Below are 23,042 nucleotides of genomic sequence, written 5' to 3' on the forward strand. Positions count from 1 at the left end.
TAAGTTTATTTGACATGGTCAAACCTATCTTCTTCTAAAGGTCAACAAATCTGTCTATGTCATACCAGGAGGAGGAGGGAATTCCTAAGCAAGGAACTCAGCTCAGGAAGTACAGTACCATGTCTCCAATCCCCTGAAATTCAAGTCAAAACTGGAAACATAAGGATAAACTGCCATAAGGTAAAGAATTCCAAACTTCATAGGATTATATCACTATAAAAAATGTTTTTGCTAAATTTAGATTAACAGTGAGACAGTCTTTATATGTACAGTGCTCCATGCTCTTCTCAGAACCAGACAACAAAAACAGCCCATAATGGTCCTACAGCTTAAAAAAACATATATATATATATATATATATATATATATATATATATATATATATATATATATATATAGTCTTCTGTCCTATAGCTTTAAAATCTGTTTATCTTCTTTCATAATTTGTTAAAGTTTGGCATATCATTACTACTCACAAGAAAACTCATGTACAGAAATTAACTTTGTCAAATTTGGAGACTTGATCTGAATTAAAATATTTAATCAAAAAGCCCAAAGAACAGAGTTCTAAAATGATTAGCTTACAGATATGGGGTTAATATGGTATAGCTATGAGTCATGTGATATCTTATGTTGCATTAAAGAGCAAATCAATTTATTAAAATAATTTAATCCTTATATTAAATTTTAGGGCATAGATTTCCCCTCTTGTTAGAATACTCTTTGATTCTCCTATTCAGAACTTTATCTCAGTTAGCATTTTTTTTTCCAAGTTGCAAAAGTGTAAGTAGCAAATTACTTATTTTATTTCCAACAAATAATTGAGTACAATTCACATCTTTGAAACTGCTCTTATACAGTCAGGCTTCAGAGTTTCAGAACTATTGTCCAGGAGGGAGAAGAATCTTTTATTTATATAGTCAACAAAGATTTTGGTGCCTAATATCAGTTGTGTGTAAGTACTGATTGTATTCCAGGTAGTTTTCCTACACAGAACTGAGGGAGGAAGGAGGGAGGGGGTGAAGGAGAAGAAATATGCAAGGAAGGAAAAACATGGGAAGGCATAGGATTGTCAAATCTTAATGTCCCAGGGAGAGGTTAATGTCACAGAAGAGGTTAATAGCTAAAAAGTCTCAGAGACTAATGTTCAAAGTAATCCAAAACATCATCTGTAATCAAACTCTTCACATTCCAAATCATAGAGGGGGGAGACTTTCTTTTATTTGAATTTACGTAGATATTAGCCTGACGTTTATATTAAAAAGCAAGTCAATTGGGTTTCAAGAATTCATATATACATGTAACATACATATATATTCATGTCTATGTGATATATATATAACTTTTATTAGTTGATTTAAGAATCCAGTAAAAGCTTATTATAAATTATCTGCACAGTTACAAATAAAAATGTTCATAAAAGTAAATCCTATTTTCCCATTGATTATATAAAATCTGAGCTGCATTTCCATGGGGAAAATATCTAACAAATTGAGAGTTTTGTTGGGATAAAAGTGGGATATTAGCTAACCCCATGGCATTTTAAATAAACTGTAAAGTACTTCTACCTGTATAACTGGCTATATAAACATATAGTAACATATTTATATGTGTTTTATACACACATGCATATACATATATGCTCATAATACGGTGTAATTAGCCCACTTCTGTTATAACCATTGAAAAGAGGATATTCTGGACTTTCTGACATCTCTCCACTGTCAGTCACCCTCTGTCTCATTAAACCTGCCATTAGTTAAAGAAATATGATTTTCTACCATGCTTAGGGTTCTCATTCTTTCATATTTACAATCTAAGAAATTTCCTACTGATTTGGATCAAATATTTACCAAATAGGGTTAGTTTGTGATTTCACAATTCACCAGTAGGTGACACCACCTAATATGAAAATTGATTTTTTAAAAAATATTGATGAAAACAGCCCTTTATATAAATGAAAACCCTTTTTATTCTATTTTTGAAGTCTCTAAATAGTTGTACCAGATTAGGAAAAAGGAATTTTTATTCTTAACATATTGTTTATCAAGTTTATTACTCAATATTCATGGTCATAAGTAAATATTTGAAATTCATATGCAAGTAAACCTAAATGCTGATACTTCTATCAGTTTCTATTTCAAAAACTAATGCCCTACTGATGTTAGAATGCAACACACAGTCACAAAATTAGTGGGCAAGCTTTCCAAGCAGCTCACTTTATTTCAGTGTCAACTTAGTTTCTCCCTGGCCAAATTTCACTACAGGATTCTCAAGTTTTAGAAAATGTAAAAGTTAATTTTAGAGTGCAGAATCCTCCTAAGAACACTAACTCTACCTACTCTCACAAACAAAAAAGAAATCATACTTAGAATTAATGGAAAGGATGCCATGAACTATCAATAAAGGAGAAATTATAAATTAGCCATTTCGGGACAAAAAATTAATGAGACACAAATAGGGCCTTGAATAAGTTCCACTCTAGAATGGTTATATATGTTTTTAAAAATAACAAATATCCCATTTTCAAAATTTGATTTAAAATATAGTTTTCTTGAAATTTGAGGTGCCCCCAAAATCCGGGCTAGTAGAGGTTGCCAAAAGGACCGTTTAAATCTTACTATGGGTTTTTTTTTTTTTTTCCCTCTATAATTGGATTACAAAGTTGTCAAAATTCTTAAAAGGTAGTGGAAAAAGTTGAAATATTTAATATTTCCATAAAATCAGCTATACGCTTATTTAAAAGTGATTACAGAAAGGAAACAAACCACTAGATCTGGTGGGCCATCCTTGGAGTCAAGAACACTAGATTTTACTAATACAAACTGTATTTCTGTGAAAATCACTAAACCACTCTTTGCCCCGCCAGACAGCTTTAAAACCAACCGATTAAAGTTATGTAGTGAAAAGGATTCCCATACCGCGATTTCCCATGGCATTGAATCACAGGTCTATCTCAGAAGAAACAATCCTTAAAGGATGATGAATTAAGCAAAGTGAGCCCTCCAATTGCAAATCTTTCCCAAGATTCATCCTTTCACCTAATTTCCCATTTCAAGGCATTTTATCTTCCTAATAATATAAGGAGTCAGCAGCTTTTAGCTGCCTCCCATTCCATTTGGGATAACTCTACATTTATATCCCCCTCCCCCATTGAATGACCATTGGATTGTTCCAGTTCCTCGAGAGCAGGCTCTACCTACCCCTCCCACGTAGTACAGTAGTAAGGCTGGCTCTCAATAAACGTAGACTGATTGACTCGATTCCTTTTTGATGGGAATTTGTTTTAAAGAAACCCCTACTTTTTCATTAACTTGCCTTCTATGAAGGCAGAAAAGGTGGTTTTTTTTTTTTTACGGGAATAGAAATGGAGTCTCGGGCCCTAGGTCCCCCATAATTCCCATTCCACTTCTTTCTGCCTCAGTTTCTCCAATGTTCTTCAAAAGGATACTCCCCCTCCTTCCCCCCCCCCGCAGAGTAGACTCCCAGAGATTAGCGTATAACTGGCCCAGCCGGGACGCAACTAGCGCGCCCGTGCATGTACTCATTGCTCTCGGGGACCCCGTGGTTGCCACGTCCTGAGGCCCCTAGATTAAAAGGTGGAGGGCAGAGTGCCCGAGCCTCCACGAGCAGACAGATCAGAGACCGTTCTAAGAAGCTTCGGGGAGATCGCGCAGCTCCTGGGGCGGGGGGAGTGGGGGGAGGAGGGACTAGCGTGCAACGTGGTTACATTTGGCGGGAGAGAGGAGAGGAAACGCAGGAGGGAGGGGCTGCGCACAGCCACCCAAGGGCCAGGCCCGGCGGGAGTCCGTGACTCACTCCCGGGTCTGGAGAGCCTGAGTCATGCTAGCATTTAGGGGGGACCTACGGAGTGGAGAAGAGGGGCGTGGCTCGGGGAGGGGGCACGTCGCGGGCTACGTCCCACCCCGCCACGGTCCTCAGGCCTGGGAGTCCTGGGCCCGGTGGAGGAGGGGGAGGAGGGAGGAAAGGATAAGCGGATGTCGCACGGCGCTAAGGCTTGCTCGCTGGAGCCTGCCAGTGCCAGGGACTGACCCCACTCCCCTGCCCGCAGCCCCAGCTCAGCCTAGATGCACAAGCCAGGCAATACCGAGATCGCGAAGCTCTTCTTCCCACCTCCATCACTCCCCCTCCCGGCTCTAACCCCAATGCGGCCCCGCCCGCGCGGCCAATGACGCCATCGCAGGACGGTGGGGTGCGCGGCCAATAGGAACGGGGCCGGCGGAGAAGGCCGCCTCGGCCTCAGGCCGCTGGGACCAATGAGAGGCTGGCGGCGGTGTCCGCGGGGTGGGAGGGACGGGGGTGAGAGGTCGCGGAGCCCCGCCCCTCCTCCGCTTTCCCCTTTGCCCCGCCTCTCCCGTGCCCCAGCGCCGCCGCGGCTGCTGCTGCTGGTGGTGCTGCTGCTGCTGCTGGTACTGGTGCTGCTGGTGGTGCCGGCAGCTCGTGTCCCCTCCCCCTCCCCGCCCGCGAGCGCTCCCGCCTCACGGCTCCGTGTCTCTCTCCCCCTCCTCTCTCTCTCTCTCCCTCTCTCTCACGCTCAGCGCAATGGCGGCGGCAGCGGCGGCGGCGGCCGAGCAGCAACAGTTTTACCTGCTCCTGGGGAACCTGCTCAGCCCCGACAATGCGGTGCGGAAACAGGCGGAGGTAACTGAGTCTCTCTCCCCCTCCCCCCACCCGACCCTTATCTTCCGGGCTCCCCCCGGCCCGATCGTCGGCCCTGTGGGCGGCCACCCCTCACCCTGGCCCGGGGGCCTCAAATCGGGTCCTTCCCTTGGCCTCACGTTTCCCTTCCTGCCGCCATCCTGCTGTCCGGCCTGACCAGGGCCCAGGCAGGCTGGGTGGCGGAACGGAGGCACCGGGCCGGCCCAGCCCACGTGGGAGCTGGAACCGACGCGGCGGCCTCGGTGGCCGACACCTAGCACTTACCACCCCGGCCCCCGCTGCCCCTTCGGTGCGGGATGGGGCGGCCTAGGCTCCCCTCCCCCCGCCCAGTCCGGTCCGGTCCTGTCCTGCCTTGGCAGTTACCCCCTCCCCGCCCCCCACCCTTGTACGCGGGTGTTGTTATGCATGCATAGATTGGGGGGTCAGAGAGGAGAGCCCCGACCCTGCCAGTGGAGATAGGGGTGGGGAGGTTGGACCCGGACCCGATTTGGATCATCCCCTTCCCCTCCCCCCTGCGCGGTTTGACCTTTCCCATGCCCCCATACCCCTTTCCCGCTTTCTCCTAATGGGATTTCCCCTCCCCCGTCCATGCTTGTCTCCACCTTTGTCCCCCTCCCCCACTATTCCACCAAATCCCGTGCTGCTGCCTGTCCCATTTCTCCTCTCACTCATTCTTTTCCACCTGATACTTAGTGTCCTTTTATCATTCCGCACCTTATCCATCCCCCTTGGCTTTTTTTCCCTGCTGCTGTCACTGTTCCATTCTGACTCCTTTAGCCCCATTTTCCTAATTATTCCTCTCCTTTCCCTAAACTGAGGGGGAGAAATAGGATGTTTGCTCTCTCTAGTATTCTCTTCCCTTTCTGAAAACTGTCCTCAGCCAAGCTTTTCATATATCATGTCTTTTTTTTTTTTTTGGCAAATTTTCTCCGACTCCAGGGAGCCATGTGCTCTCATTTTTATGACACATGAGGGAAGTTAGGGGATTTTTTTCTGTATTCTAAGGCCAATAGCACGTTTAAGAACAGAGAAAGTGTTTAGTCTTTAGAGTACTTGCTGCCTATTTGATCCACAGCTTCATCAGATTGGTTGCCTGAAACGGATTGAAAGAAATGATCTTCAGTTTTATATATATATATATTTTATCTTGGTTACCTACAAATGGACTTCCTTGCCCAAACTTTTTGGAAGCTGGGGAATGAAAAAAAGCTTTTCTGATTTGTGTTATTGTACTATGTGGCAGATATTATCACATAGCAAAGAATTTGTTTTGTTTGCGTTACCATAGCCAAAGAATTGTTTTATATATACCTATAACCAGGAAAGTGTATTTGGCATCTTGTCTTTTCCTTTCCCCCTCCCTTTGAATTATTGAGTGGTCTTCTTTAATCACAGTGATTTTGAATAGGAATCATAATTATGGCTTCAGAATTTTTTTTCTTTTAAATCATTTCAGTGCCTGAAATTTGGTTCTTGAGGAAAATATTTTAAAGAAAATTATTTCTTTTGCCATGAGGTTTTTTGATAGCAGATTGTTTTTTCAAAACAAAATGAAACACTTTGTCTCAGCTAACTCTGAAGTAGAACTTTTCTTGTTTTTGCAAAGCAAAGAATGGTATTATAATTAGTAAGCTAGGTTAATTCTCATTCCTCCAGTTGCTTAAATCTCTATTGTCAAGCTTAGTGGGGAATCTCTCTCCTATTGAACTAAAATCCCAGTGTCTGTTTAGCATGAATTCCTATTGGTGGCTGTCTTTGGTCTTTATCACTTGCATCACTTTGTTGGTGAGTTCAGCACATTCTTTTTGAAGAAACAATTGGGGGAAAAAGCAGTGTTCTCATTAGTTTTATAATGAAGACTCAGGCACTGATGTTTGGGGTTTTTTTTTTTCCACTTGTGACTATTGATTATCTCCTTATTTGTGTGTCTATAAATTTTTTAACTGGCAAAATGGTTGAAGGTGATTTTATCACAATGAGAAGTCAGTTATAAGTTAAATATCATATTACATATATAATATATAAGACTTAATTGGTAACCATAAACTAATATTAAATAGCTGCCAACATCTGAATTTTAGTAATAGGAAGACTAAATTGCTAATATTGCATAAAATTGAACTTTTGGATTTAATCTATTCATCTTAATAAATCAAACAAGATAACTGGCTGCTGTGGGTTAATGTGATAAATAATAAAATATTTTCACAAATCTTTGAACTTAAAGAAGTGGTATTTAGGAAAAGTCCATGTAATATATTATCTAAATAAAATTAACTTTGTTGACACATGAATGTCAAACTATTAAAGAAGGGAGCTTGTTTTGTGTTCAGATGTGATGGACTACAGTAAATGTCTTTCATTTTTATCAAATTACAAATTCTATTTTGGAAATTTTGTTGTGAGATGTTGCTTTTTATTGTGGATATTGTTGTTTCCTTGTGTTCTCTGCATATACTATGTGAATCATTTTTATCAGTAGGCTTTAATATTTTATCTTTGTATTTAAAAAAAGGAGACAGTATCATAAAATTCTTCAATATTGGTGAATTTTCTTTTAAGCAAAATTTAGCTTCAGAATGACAAAAATTTATAAGAACTTTTTTCCACTTTCTTCCCAAAATGAATCTTTAGATGTTTGGGGGAGAAATAAAATATTCCCAATTTTTAGAAACAGAAAAATTATAATGAAATAGTTGTGAAAAAGAACAAATTGAAAATCGGGGTATTCATTAAAGAAAATGATCTATGTAAACTCATGATCTCTAGAATTCTTAGTATAACTTAAAAGTCAGAGTTTTTCTTCTGAGTGGATTTAGTGTCCCTTTTCATTTTCCCCAGAAAGTTTTGTTCTCTTTGATCCTGGGAGAAGGAAAAAAAAAAACTTCATTAATATCAATGGAGGTTGGATGAAAGGAAGAGAGACTAGCTCCCTAGCAATTTACTTAATAGTCTTAGGAAGAGATAGAAGTAGGTTTGGTTTTTTGCCCCCCCCGTTTTGCTACTCACTGTTTTAAATAATACTTAATAACATCTTTTAGAAAAAAGAGAAAAATACTTTCCTCTAACAGTGACAGAATCAAATGTGACCAAAATAATGGTGGATTTTCTTTGCCAGCATTTATGTACTGATAAATGCCTAGTAAATACCTACACTAGTTTTCCTATTATTGAAAAAGTTATACTGAATGGTAAATTAAAACATGCATAATGATAATGTGTTTTATATACAACTACCTATGTACTTCTTTATAGTGTATAAAATAAATGACCCCTAATTCCAGAAGTCTGTGCCAGAGGAATGCAAGCTCTAGAAGGTCCTCCTGGCACTGAAAGGATTCCAATAATAGGCTTATTCTATGTTTGTTGTCCAAAGAGACCAGCATGGCTAAGTTCGGAGATTCATCACAATTTGGCTGCAGGGCAATCTAAAAAAAGGACCATCTACTGAATTGTTCAAGAGGTCTGAATCTTCATCAGTGGTATAAATGGCATATTAAGGAAGAAGCCACAGGTCCTTGGATTATTGAAATACAGAGCTAGTCTTTAGACCCTCTAGAAGCTTGGTTGTAATATCACTGTTCACAGTATTACCTGTTCACAAATCTAGAGTTGCAGGATGACCTGGGGGAGGTTGGGGGGGGGGGGATCCATCCAGTCAACCTAATTTTTTAAAATGAAACTCAGATCAGAGAAATGAAATGATTCACCCACAGTGACCAAGATCCAGAAAATTGAAGCAAGTAAACTAACGTGAGATCATTTAAATTCTCTTAATATTATTGTTATAGTTACTGTGCTTTCTTATTTTAATAACCATAATATGAATTGAAGGTAATAAGCAAATTTACCTTTTTGTGTGGCATCAGGAGAACCATATTAGAAGCCAAGTATACTTGGTTTCAGTACTGCCTCTCCAACATATACTGGCTGTGTGACTGTGGGTAAGTCACTTAACTTCTAAGTGTCCCAGAAATTCTCTAAGACAGGTTTGCAGAAAAAATGAAATAGTAGAGGGAGTTTCCTATCTATACCAATAAAATCATCAATATAGGTGATAGCTCCTATTAACCATGGCTTGAAAATTTTAACTTTTTACTGTACCTAGAAAATTTGTTCACATGGAACTTTTTTTTTAAAGTCAGGAAAAAAAATTAATATGGGTAATTCTTTATTGAAGGCAAAGTGTTTCTTTTTCCCAAGATGGTAAATTTACTTAATTCTCCTGCTTCCTCAGCATCTAAGTTTAGATTATCATATTTGGGGACCCTAGAATGTAGTCTGCCTTTTTTTTTTTAATCTAAGCTTTCCAAACCATTCTTTTCTCAGAAAGAAAATTCCAACCAGAAGTAATGAATACTACCTATAGTTGATTTGATAATCACTATGGTAATCAAAGTAAAGAACATATCATGAGCCAAAAAAATAAAAGAATCCTATTTCATAGTGGAAACCATATTCTAAGAAGACTATACTCCATTTACTGCAAATCTAGAAGACAATTTAATTTGATATTTTGCATTTTTTTTTTTAAAGGCTTATGCATGAATATAGGTATAAAATACCATGCAAACGTCCTCCATAGGGCCTAGAGACTGGTGAAAAGAGATTGAGTTTCTGGGAATTTTAAAATATGGTAGGCTTTACTGACTAGCATTTTGGCCCTAATCTTTGTAATTCAATTTGATTTGTGGGTGATGATATTGCCTATTATTAAAGATAAAAGATTTTCCAAAACTTTCTGGGAAAAGGATTTATAGATACCTTTTTTTTTTTTTTTTTTTAAATACCAATGTTGCATACCATTCACATAGTTCTTATTTTTTACCCCTGAATATTGTATCATGGTCAATTTTATAGAAGAACAAACTAAGACTCAGATGTGAAGTGACTGGTCCGAAGCCTCATTATTGCTAAGTTGTTAAGAGTTAGAATTTGAACTAAAGTGTTCTGCCTTTTAAATTCAGTTAATGCATTTTCCATTTCATCCTGCTGTATCTCATCCCATTCTATCTGATGAGAGTTTGCATGTTTTTCATACATTATACTTTATATTCATTAATATCGAGTACAAATTCCTAAAGAATCTTAAAAATTCACAAATGTCTAAAGATTCTAAGGACTTCACATCATTATACTTACAAATTTGCTACAAAAGTTCAGGATCATTCAGAACAAGATATAGCTGTTCAGATAGATAAACCATATGATTTAAATGCACTGAATATTTAAATTTTATTTTTACCTTTAAATTTAAAATTATCGATACCTGACTTGTGTGATTTTTGAGATGTACAAACATCATTTACCAGCTCCTATAAAATTCTGTGGTCATTAGTATTATTTTGAATTTGTGAATTTATCATTATCGAAAGAAGAGTTTAAGTTTTTCAAAACTCCTATAACACCCCTCACATTTAGTAGTTTTCCTCCAACAAGAAATATGAGAATATTTCTCATAAGGAAGAAAAGAATCAGACTACTAAATTGTGAGAAAAGAGGTCCTGGAGTAGGAGACAGATTTCCATTCCGGTACCAACAGCTTCACTTAATAATATCTTGGGAAAGTCGCTTAAGTTTCCTAAACCTCAAAATGGAGATATACTTAATCTGCTTTGTTTTACTGGAATATAGGATCAAACCAGAGAATATATGTGCTTTCTAAACTTATATTATAAATAATAATTATTATAACTTTATTATAAAGTTATCAGCCAAACAGCAAACTTTACCTTGGTCTAAAGTGCTTAGTCTTAAAGAGCCAGTATAGTCATAAGGCATATTAATGTAATGCTTCCCTTCTATTAATAAATAATTGTTGGTAAGTGGATAATAAAGTTAGGGGGGAAGAATTTGACATCTTGAGGAAAAAAAAGTGAGATGTGAAGTTGTCACAATTTAAATATTGGTGTATCTTTGAACTCGTTTTCATATCAGTTCTAAGTCTTCTGATTTTGAGGCATATTTTTTGAATAGTAGATAATTACATGAAAAAATTTTTTTGTAGTTTCATTCTGGTGGAATATGTAGCTCAGAAAATGATAAATTGTTTTGATGTTTCCTATCCTGATTTCTGATTCTACATCAGATATAGCTCTGTAGTGATCTTAAGTAATTTAAACCAATTTTGGGTTATCTTTGGTTTAGAGAATGTAGAAGAAATGATCGTTCTATGGGGATGGCCTTGTTCTGGGGAAGAGATTGGCATGAAGATGAGGCTTATCCTAAAAAAGGAGGATGATGAACTAATGGGTCCCACCTGTGGATCATGCAATTATTGCAAAGGGTCCTAATATCCATATGTATGCAGAAATAGATTTGTTGAAATATCACTTTGGTGATTATCAAATTTATCAAAATCACACTTGGAAAAAGACAGGTTCTAAGTATTAATGCTTGTAAAACCTACAGGTTCTAATATTCTCTTGTGACTTTGAGGAAGTCAGTTTCTGTATTTGTAAAGTGCTAGCTTAAGTGATTTCTAAGATCCCATCTAATTCTAAAGTTATAAGCCAGACATTTGTATGCTAAATTATGTAGATGTTGTTGTAAATAATAAAATACTTCATTTAAGTTACTGATTTTTAAAAATATTTTGTATTGCATATATACCAGTATTATATATCCTCAAAAAATAAAAGTGAGGGGCAGTTAGTTGATGCAGTGATAGAGGACCAGCCCTGAAGTCAGGAGGACCTGAGTTCAAATTTGGTCTCAGATATTTAACACTTCCTAGCTGCAGGACCCTGGGCAACTTACTTAACCCCATTTGCTTCGGGGGAAAAAATTTTTTTAATTCCCCATTACTCTTGAAAGGTTAGTAACAACCCAACTAGGTCAGTGTTTTCTCATAAGGCTCCTCGGAACTCATCCTTGAAACATTGTTACAATCTATGTTTTTCATTCTCCCTCTCCAGTCCCAGAGAGAGGAGGAAAAGGAATTAGAAGAAGTGGGAGTGAGAGACTGGAAGTGGACTAAAAAATTTTGGCTGCCAGGCTTGAAAAAGAATAAGATGTATAAGAGATAGGTAGGGAGGAGAGGCATGCAGGAAGAAGGGGGGATTGGGCAACACAGGATTTGGGGGCGGGGGATGACAACAGGTGATTGAGTTAAATGGCAGGGAGAAAATTAAAGCACTAAAATCTCTTAACATAGATTTCTGGGTATTGTGTCCCAAGTACAAATGTGTCACTTATTGAAAAGATGGGGGGAAGGGGAATGCTTGACAAGTACCTTTAACTTTGATTCTATATCATCCTTTTCTTAATGCAGTCTTATATCCATGCTTTAAGCATTAACATATCTATTTCTAAGTATTTTCTTGAGTCATTAGCCTCTTTTAGAGATCTCATCCATATCACCATCTCATCTTGTGAGTATCTTGACTGACTAACTCCTCAATGAGAGATACTAGGGACCTCTGAGGTCTAGAAAGAAAATGAGTTATGCCTAAGTAAATCCTAACTCTGCCTGTTAACTAGTCTTCATTTTCTAGGCATATCTTTCTGTGATACTACTCTTTGTAACTGTAATTCTTTTAATCAACAGCATTTTCTAATTTCTAACCATATACTCTGCCTAAAGAATCTGGCTTCAGATATTTAACTAGCTGTCAACTGTGTTTGCCTCGATTTTCTCAACTGCAAAATGGTGATAATAGCAACTACTTCCCAGGATGGTTTTGAGGATCAAATGATATATTTATAAAGCACTTAGTACACAGAACTGGTATATAAAATAGATGTTATATAAATGCTAGCTATTGGTATGTGAAAGAAAAATTGAAAACAGCCCTTGCCTTCAAGAAAGGTACATTCTAATGGGTGAAAAGAATGACATTATGTAGAAAGATAAACATTCCAAATATTCACAAAATCTTAAAAGTAATATAAGGGGTGGGGCTAACAATTGGAGGAAAGAGACATAAATAACGAATTGAAGCTCCCAAATTCATGGGACAATTTGTACAAAGTGTGAGGGGAAATGACATGGTTGTGGTAAGACTGGAAAGCTAGGCTGGAGTGAGACTATGGAAGTTTTTAAATGCAGAACAGAAGCTTGGTTTTTATCCTAGAGGTCAAGAGAGAGCCACTTACTTGGGCTTTCTTAAAAAGGGAGTTGCATGGTCAAATTTGTGCTGTAAGAATATTAGCAATTCTGTGGGGGACTTAAAAGGATTACAAGATTAATTAGGAGGCTATTCTAGTCAAGGCAACATAGATGATGAAGGTGAACTATGTTGGCTATGTGAATAGAGAAAATTTTGGAGGATGTGTAGAATCAAGACTTGGCAAGTGATTGAATAGGGAAGAGCAAGAGGTAATGAAAAAATGAGGTTGCAAACCGTGGTGAAGAGTGGAATGGTTAAGGAGAGATAATTTTTATATTAAATCTTAATTTTTTTTTTTTTTTTTTTTCCCCTCTTAGGAAACCTATGAGAATATCCCTGGACAATCTAAGATCACATTCCTCTTGCAAGCCATCAGAAATACAACTGCTGCTGAGGAGGTATTAAAGCACCTGAAAATTCCTTCATTCTCTAAAATAATTAAATTATACTACAGGAGTAGTAGAAAGCTTATAGTAAGAGCTTATATACAGATTATATAATCTACCCTAAAAGAATATAATTCAACCCCCTCATTGTATAATCTGAGAAAACTGAAATGTAGAAGGGTTATAGACCTGGGACAGGTCTTAGAAATCTGATCCAGCCCCTCAGTTTACAAATGAAGAAACTAAGATCCAGGATATGAATATTTACCCCCAGGTAAGTTGTAGTTAGAAACTGAAACCCATCTTCTCTTTGAAAATCCACTGAGATCACACTACTTATGCTATTCAATATATGATTGAATAATTGATTAAATCTTGAATTCTGTGTCTATGTTGTTAAATCATCAAAAGGTGTTTGTTTCTAGTTACAAAGCAAACATTAATGATTTTTCAAATTTTCCATTTTGAGAGGTATATTCACAAATCAGAAAAACTTAATATAAAAAAAAGATCACTACTTTCAGACTGTTTTGTATGTGAAAACAGAGTCCAAGAACCTGGGATTATATCTCATCTCCCTTGATCTTGCTACTAAGATGTTGGAGGCCTTCTATTTTTTTTTTTTTTTTTTAATTATTAGTTGGGTTTTAAGATTAGAACCCAATTTGAAGGAATATACTTTTTAGAAATACTGTATTTGAGACTTTAAGGAAAGTTATCTAAAAGTAAAATCTTCAGTTATGAAAAAATAGAAGAAATTCAGTGTTTACTGGAAAAAATTATCAAAATTAGTGGATTAAAAGAATTTTTAAACTAGATTTTGAAAGTATACTAAAATAGTGATCTTTTTACTTAAAACAATACATTGAAATATTAAAAAATGTTATGGTTTCTTGTTAAAGGACATAAAGGAAATAAAGATGTGACATCTCAAATGATTTTAAATTTGTCTCAGTTCCCCCTCTCCAGTCAGAGTTAAATGATTTTTAAATGATTTGCCCAGGGTCACACAGCCAGGAAGTGTTAAGTGTCTGAGATCAGATTTGAATTCAGGTCCTCCTGACTTTAGGGCTGGTGCTCTGTCTACTGCACCACCTAGCTGCCCCTTATCTCAGTTTTTTAATGCTCCAGAATGTACTTGTAGAGACATTCAAAGCTAACATTTTTCTTGTATGGGACAGATAAAATGAATTTTATTATGTGACCTTTGAAAGGAAGTTAATGTAATGGATAGAGAGGTTGCCCAAGAGCATGGAAGACCTGGATTAAGGTTGACCTCTGACTCTGTAGTCCTGAGCAAGCTACATGTTGCAAAGCAGGTGCTGATCTGTAGCACTGTAGCATTAGTTTACTTCATTGGGAACTTAATGCACTGATGGAGAATCAGCTTGGTTTTCCCAGTAATGGAGAATGGACTGATGGTATTTGTGTGACTTAAGGGTTCTGCCTCAGTATATACAATGTAGTCACATGTTTACCAGGCCACAATTTAAAGGCTGTCCTTTAATTAAATATGTAGTTATATCATTTTAGGAAGTATTATACTTCCTAACATGTAACAAGCTACATGTTGCAAAGCAGCTGCTGATCTGTAGCATTAGTTTTTTTCATTGGGAACTTCATGCATTGATGAGATCAGCTTGGATTTCTCTACCTCCCTTTGCTCTTCCCAGTAAAAAAGGAGAATGGACTGATATTTATGTGACTTAAAGGTTCTGCCTCAGTATATAGTCACACTTTTACCAGGCCACAATTTAAAGGTGATCCTTTAATTATATATAGTTATATCATTTTAGGAAGTATTATAAAACATACTTTGTACTTTCATGCATTCTATTTCCAGTATGTTGAATGTGGTAGCTAGGGGTGGAGATAAATGACAAAAGATGTTGAGATAGGTATATCTTGCCTTACCACTTAAGCTTTGTTTCCAGTTCTCACCTCCTGTTCCCTCCTCCCCCCAAAAAAGTTACAGGTTAACTTGTTTAGTCTTCTCTTTTATTTGCTAGACTAGATTGGGGTTGTTAGCATTTATTTCACAACTACCCGAAATAGAATTTCTTTTGTGCATTTTTCTTATCTCTGGCTTTTAGATTTATTATAACCTACATGGCTCTTTCTTTGCATAGAGGATTGGATGCTTAACTGTCCTATGTGTGGTCTAGATTTGCTGTTTAATATCTAATATAAACTCTAGGTGACATTGAGAAATTGTCAAGATAAAATATCAAATGTGTGCTCCCAAGATCATAGAATTTGGGTCATTTTACAAACTAAATGAAGCCGAATCCAGAAATATCAAATAAATTAAGATCACATATACCCCAATGGTTTGATCCTTGTTTTATAGCTATAAAGAAGATAAAGAAAGAACCTTATAGAATAAGAAGGCATGGAAGGGTTGTTACTTGGATGATGGCTATCCTCATTGATCAATTTTGCCATAACTTAGGTAACAATCTGAGCGTAATTTTGTATTTGCTTCTGCTCAGTTTCTTCCTTGAAAAACAGCAATAATGCCACTCCCAAGCTGCAGTCTGCTTCCACAATTAAAAGTGTTTTTCCTAGGTAAAGTGTCATTTATTGTCTTACCTTCTGGTTCCGTAAGCACTGAGAGTTAGGAAGGAGGACAGCATCTTCACCCTTCACCCCTTCAGCCATGTATTACTAAGTTTTTGAGCTCTGTCCTCCAACTCTCATTTCCCTCATATTTTCTGTGAGTTTTATTGCATAATTTCCTTTGAAGGAATACATGTACCTGTCAAGTTAAAACAGAACTGAGTGATGTTTCATTGGATCTGTGTATGATATGCTGCCCTCTTCTGGTAGCAATCATCCATGCCTCACCCTGTGTGTCCTTAAACACTGTCTTTGTCTCTGGAGGCCTTCTGTTGTTCCTGGGTGTTCGTAAATACCTGAATAACAGTTGAACTATGATTGTCCTTTATCCTTCACTTTCAAAGTGACATCTGGCTTTTCCCTATTTCTGATCATTACTTGGCCTTAACAGCAATGTTTATTATGGCATTTCTCATGCTTGACTCGTCATTGTGACCTGCAGCATACTTACACTCAATACAGCTCTCTCTTAATTGGCCTTTTGGGTCATTTGTTTGTATTCTTCTGAAATATGAAAAACAATAATAGTGTGTGTGAGAGAGAAATATTTTCATCTTAGGCAACTGAGGTTTGAAAAGTTTGATTTACTCACCGGTTGTAAGCTAGAAAGCATCAAACTAGCACTTGTGGTCTAGTTTTCTAACTTAGAGTCCAATATTCTTTCTCCTATATTCTTGTCTCCTTTGTTTCTCCTTCCATGTTAGTATTACATGGGCCATATATTTCTTAAGTGTTCATCAATTTAGTGAACACTTTTAGGGTTGCTTTAAAACATTTTGATTGTATGAAAAAATTTTGCCCTGCACATAATGAGAGTTCATTTTCTATGGGGTCTGGTTCATCAGTTACCTTTTTTTGCATATATTTCTAGAATAGGTCTTAGCCTGTAAAAATTAAACATTGGCATTTTAGAGTATAGTGAGTTCCCTGCATTCAAGTTGATTTTTAAATATTTGCTAATAATTACATAAATTATACTTTTACAAAATAAATTGTGATATTATGTGAGCTTCAGTTCAAATCTCACTTCTGCAACATATCAGTGAGATTTTGGACTTAAGCCCTCTAGGACTTAGTTTCCTCACCTATAAAGTTTAGGGAGCGTTAGACTAAATAGTCTTTTATGAGCCCCTTAAAGTTCTTGACCTGGTGATCATGAGTGATTTTTCAGTAACCTTTAAGAACCTTCAGTAGGCTTGGCAAAGTTTTAGGTCCTAGAGAGTACAAAGATAAAAACATGTCTGTCCTCAGAGGGTAGGTATTCTGTTGTGAAACATTGCAATGGGGGCTACACGGAGAATGTTGTTCATTATGCCTAAATTTGAAGTATTTGTTCTCCATGTGAAAACAGCTATTTTCTCTATAAATTGGAATTGTGGTAGATTCTTTAGGCATGTCTTAAAACATCCAGAATCTGTTTAAAAACAACTATCAGTATGAAAATATTACTACAAATCAAAATTTGGGAACTAGGATATAAAAGTTGTTTTTACCAACATATATATGTGCGGCATCAATAATTCTGGTATAATTTGGATTTGAAACGTTTAAGAGCCTGTTTGGTTGATAGGAAATAACTAGATGTCTTGGCAAAATATTAGAAAACTTTCCCCTCCTGTTTTTACTATTGTTCTTACATATCCTTTAAAAGGAGTGTTATTTAGTAGTTTTCCATAATTGTGAAAGGACAGTGTCCTGATTTTACTGTAAGTGAACAAAAATATATAGATGGAAAACATTTTCTTTATTAAAAATAAAAACATTTAAAGTTTCTTAGTGTTTTTATTTTTTAAGGTAGCAGAGAAGTTGAAGTGTTTTGATATTCATATTAGTCTAATTTGACCATAACTTAATAAAGTTATGGCCTGTTAAGTATCTTGAGGTTTGAGACAAAGATGAATCAGGGTATTTCACATCCTCAAGAAAACATTACTTGGAGGATCTTGTGTTCTAATGAAGCCACTTAATAGATGGAACCATCATGTAGGTTTCACAAAGAAGTTGCAAGTAGTTATATCAATCAACAAGTGCCTTCTGTGTGCCAGGTACTGTGCCTAAGATAGTAGGTTTATAGATAGAAAGACTAATAAAGTGCCTGTTTCTGGGGCCTCTGAGGACAGGAGTTAATATTTAGAATATTTTTAATAAACTCTTAAATAAGTTAAGCTTAAGTTAATGAATTGATCTAAAAACAAGATTTTTGGGAAGATTGAATTGGATCTAAATTTGATGATAAAATTCTTAACTCTAGTAATGACCTAATGTTTATATAGCTCTATTAAATTTTGCAAAAACACTTTACAAATAGTATTTCATTTAATCATCACACCATCTCTGGAAGTAAGTGCTATTATTATTCCTATTTTATGAGTCAGGATACTGAAGCTGAGAGAGATTAAGTAACTTTCCTCTATGGTGTCACTGAGCTAGTAAGTGTCTGGGATAGGATTCGAATTTAGGTTTTCCTCACCTCAGGTTCAGTGCTCTATCCTCTGTGTGAACTAATTTCCTTAACAGTCAAACAACATGGATGAGAACTAGAAAGTTCATAGTATATGAAAGGAAGGCCAAGAAAAGCACCAAATCTGGAAGGATAGATTATTATATGGTCTGGAATTTTTTTTCTTATGGTAAGAAAGCAAAGAAAAAGGAAGAAAAAACTTTTTAAAGTATTTACTATGTGCTAGACATTGGAAAATGGAGTTTTAGTAGTATTGGGTCATTTGTTACTCTAAGAGCATGCATAAAATGTTAGTGTGAAAGTTCTGTCTGGCTTATTTGAAAAATTAGGATATTGTTTTAAGGTTAAAACAAGGAGATATTGGACTAATTTTTGAGTTTAGCTTCTTTTAGCTAAAAGAGGTTTAATTATGGATTATAAAATTCTAAAAAACCTATAGTAAAACACTTAATGATATATTTATAGTAATTTAAATCTTAAGATACTTGAATCTTAAGCAGGATTAAAAATCTAAGGTGTTAGTGAGTATTTTAACAGAAAGTCCTTATTTGGAATCCAAAGTCTCGGATGGTTTACTCTAGGGATTTTTAAACATAACATAAAATATCTAAAGTTTTATAGTAAAGCTGGCCTGAAAATTCCCATTGAATTTGATAAATATTAAGCTTACTTACATGAGGATAATGTTGTGCCTAGATGTTGAGATTACAGATGAAATAAAAAATAGTACTAAACCTTGGATTTAGAAATCTATTTTGGAGAGGGGGAAGGATAACACTGATAACTGGAATGTAAGGTTTAAGTTCATAAGAAAAGTCTGAATAGTTTGTTGCTAAGAGCTTATTTATAACAAGTGGAATAAGAGAAGCTTCATAAAGGATTTAACCGCACCTAAGCATGTCCTTGAAAGAGAAAATACTCCCAAATGGAAGAGTTATTAGAAATGGAAAACCAAAGGTGCTTCCATAGTGTGCTCATTTGTGTAGATCTTAGTTAAGGAATAAAATGACTTGAAAGCATTCCCCCAAACTACTTTGTCAAAGGGCAGTCATGCAGAATGATGGGCAAGGGCTGAAGAACTATGTTTAATGTGAAAAGATGAATTTAAAAGGAACATCATTTAGTGGTTTTCCATAGTGATGAAAGACAAGTGTTGGTTCAAATTCTATTATGAGTGAACAAAAACAGATGGAAAACTTTGATAAATCTTAAATTCATTTGTAGGGGCTAGGAGTATCATATCGAGGGAAGAGGAATTTTCTGATAAACTGTAAAAATCTACTACTGAAAATTGAAATGTATATATTAATGAGTGTGGAATGTAATTAACTTAGAATTTTTTTTTTTTCCAGAATACACAAGATAATGAAATTTGTTTTCTGTTTTAGGCTAGACAAATGGCTGCTGTCCTCCTACGACGTCTTTTGTCCTCTGCTTTTGAGGAAGTCTATCCAACTCTTCCTTCTGATGTTCAGAGTGCCATCAAAACTGAACTACTTTTAATTATTCAGATGGAAACACAGTCTAGCATGAGGAAAAAAGTCTGTGATATTGCTGCTGAGCTGGCCAGGAATTTAATAGGTAAGTGTGAAATGAAAATGCAGAAATAGAAAACTTACATATATTATTCCCTAAGTTTCTTTTGGAGTGAAGTTCCTGGTTTGCTTATGAGGACTGTTGTGAAATTTTTTGAATAATCTCTCAAGTGTACATATTATGCTTCTCCTTATACAATAATTATAATTTCAGATTTTGTGTGATTGGCAATAAATTATGCATCAGCTAATGTATATGCAGATGTGCTTAATAAGATCAGTTTACCTCTTTTTGTAAGGCCACTTAATATTTAACATTTAACTCACTTTGTATTTAAGGGAAAAAATCACTTCAACAGTCATGTCAATGTTTTATCCTTATATTGTGGCAAAATTTAGAAGTACTGGCAAACCAATAGTAAAAGTGTATTAATTCTGCCAGTGAAGCTGTGAAAAATACAAAATGGCAGTTCATTTTTTAAATAACTTGATCTGGGATATTGGAATCTTTCGAGATTTGAATTACAGATATATCTAATGTCTGAAAATTCACACCAGATAAAATTGAAGCCACAAGTTGCCAAGTTTTTTGAATTATTTTTGTCTGATCTTTACTAGTTCCCTCATTCCATTATAAAAATAAATGCTTTTGAATCTGACAGAAATCACTGTTTAGCCACATCCTCTTATTTAGCTTTAAAGAGCTTACACATTGTGTTTCAGTTTCATTTCCCTCTAATCCATCATATTTAAATGCTGATAAACTAAGCTTTAGTGAGTTCAGTGAAATTGATTTTAATTTGGATACCGAGTAGTGTACTTTTAAAATACAGAGAAAGGCAACAACAGAGTTCAAGTCCCATCTCTTGATACTAGTTGTTCAGCCATGGGTATGGATAAATCACTGACCCTTTTTGAACCTCAGTGCCAGTGTTACTTTGAAGCAGCTATATTAGTGTTGTGGAAAGAGTACACAAGTTACATACTCTGCTTTGCCCTTTTAGGGTCCATGGCCTCACCACAAATTACTTCCCCATTAACTGTCTCAAAAGGATCCTTTCTCTCCAGTTTACATTCTTCACAACTTGGCTAATTCAGAGAGCAGTCTTTTTCACATAGACATTTTCTTGTAAAGTCTCTTTCATTGTCCCAGGACACTTCTCTTCCTTCCATTTATAAATCTAAAACAATCCTCCTATTAGCCAAAATGCAAAGGAATAGTATTAGGGAGTATACCTATATCTGGGAAGAACAGCATGAATTTTGACATAAAAACAGGCATAACTCTAGCCATCAACTTCTAGACTAGTGGTTCTCAGTCTTCAGAGAATTCCCTGGGAACTACTATTATTTCATATATATAAAATATATGATATAAATTTATATTTATTTAAATATAAATTTATATATATTTAAATATAAAATTATTTCAAGAGCTGTCATTCCTTAGTACATTTTCTGATCTTTATTTAGTTCTAGAAAAGAAAGTAATGGGGCAACTATTTGGTGTAATGGATAGAGCACCAGCCCTGAAGTCAGGAGTACCTGAGTTCAAATCTGGCCTCAGACATTGAACACTTCCTGGGCAAATCACTTAAATCCAATTGCCTCAGCTAAAAAAAAAAAAAAAAAAAAAAACCAATAAACAATGAAAAGAAATTAATGACTCAATATAATAACTCAGTATTTTAAAACAATTTTTTTTTTAAAGCAGCTACATTAAACAATATGAAGTCTTTTGCCCATTGAATTTCTCAAATGCCTTTTTACTGGTCCTTTATAATTTATAAAGGACCTGTTACATTTAAGAGCAACAAAAAATTTATAATACACTAAATTTACATTATTTCTTAGTTGATGGATTCTAATACAAATGCAGTGGCGATCCATGACATTTTCTAGGATTTAGAAAAGGGTACCCCTTTATTTCTAAGTGTAACAACACTTATTTTCTACTATCGTTCAGTGCATACTGTTTTTTAATAGACTTTTAATAGTAGAGAACTAATATAATTAATTATAACTAATAATATAAAAATTATTCTAAATTCCAAATAACCAACTTGTAAAAGAACCTTTAGAATGCAGCCCATTTATAAGTCAACTCTTATTTTGAATCCGTCATAATTCTTTTTTCTTGAACCTTTGCAATTTTCTCGTTTACTTAAATATTAATTTTTTTTTTTAAACTGGGAGAATTTGTATCATTTAGGTGATACATGAACTTTTCAGGGTCCTTGACATGAAGATTGGAAGACTTGATATGAAGAGAACAGATCTATAAAGTACAATTGATAATCCAATATATTATTAATTAGAATCACTTTTGTAATTCATTCCCTTCAAAATTGAGTTTTAAAAGTACTTTGGAGCAGATTCTTTTAACTTTGGACTCATGATGGAGTTTTTTTTACTTGAGGTTGATTTAATTGAAATTTAGTTATTTGAAACTACTGCATCATTCACATCCCCAAAATGGAATTTCTTACCTATACACTCAAATTTTTATGTGGATTTCAACTAAAGAGTATGTATGGATATGAATGTATATACTTCAATGGATCCTTAAATTGAAAATATCTTACAAAGTAAGAAAGGTTGGCTTTAAAAAACCCTATGAGTTGATGAAAAGTCACCTTAGAAATAAAATTCTCTTTGTGCTATTAAACTATAAAATTTGCAATAAATTATAAAAGAAATTAAAATAGTTTTGAGTCTAAGTGAAAATGATAGTAAAAATTAAAATTCAGATTTTTATGACTTTTTTAAAAAATGCTATTAAATTTTAGTTATATTTAAGAGCAACATTTTGGTACCTACATATTTAGTAATAGTGAAACACATGAGTTGACCCTTTTTGATCAATTAAACTTATCTTTCTGAAATTATTATCCTACTATTAAATAGACTTCATTTTTTTTTTTTCCTAAATGAGGAGTCACCCTTTAAGAAACTTCAGTTTTTAAGTCTACTTATACATTTACTACCTAAATTTCTCTGCTTCCAGATGAGGATGGCAATAACCAGTGGCCAGAAGGTCTGAAGTTCCTTTTTGATTCAGTCAGTTCTCAAAATGTGGGACTGCGGGAAGCTGCCCTTCACATTTTCTGGTATATTCATGGATTTAGTTATTGATGTAATTTTTTGGAAGAAAATAAAACATTTAGTATTTGTTTCAGCTCTCTGTAAGAGCTCTGAACTTAATTGTTCAACTTTTTATGATATTTAAAATACTGTTGAGTGTGTGCAT

At 35.6% G+C, this 23,042-nt stretch overlaps 1 protein-coding gene across 7 annotated transcripts in view; it reads left to right on the top strand.

The window, feature by feature from the left end:
* IPO5 (importin 5) overlaps positions 1-23,042 on the top strand; it is a 115,225-nt gene that overhangs the window by 56,716 nt on the left and 35,467 nt on the right. For 4 of the 7 annotated variants that reach the window (XM_031958576.1, XM_031958574.1, XM_031958577.1 and 1 more), the window contains 5 exons: positions 41-180; positions 4,560-4,662; positions 13,109-13,189; positions 19,646-19,838; positions 22,800-22,902. In XM_031958576.1, the coding sequence (XP_031814436.1) occupies positions 4,564-4,662; positions 13,109-13,189; positions 19,646-19,838; positions 22,800-22,902 (476 nt within the window). In that variant the 5' untranslated portion in view covers positions 41-180; positions 4,560-4,563. Of the gene's footprint in view, positions 1-40; positions 181-4,559; positions 4,663-13,108; positions 13,190-19,645; positions 19,839-22,799; positions 22,903-23,042 lie in introns of those variants that run through there. The other 3 variants (XM_031958580.1, XM_031958578.1, XM_031958573.1) reach the window with 2 other exon arrangements.

Source organism: Sarcophilus harrisii, chromosome 3 (assembly GCF_902635505.1).
Source record: "Sarcophilus harrisii chromosome 3, mSarHar1.11, whole genome shotgun sequence".
In the NCBI taxonomy this organism is placed as follows: domain Eukaryota; kingdom Metazoa; phylum Chordata; class Mammalia; order Dasyuromorphia; family Dasyuridae; genus Sarcophilus; species Sarcophilus harrisii.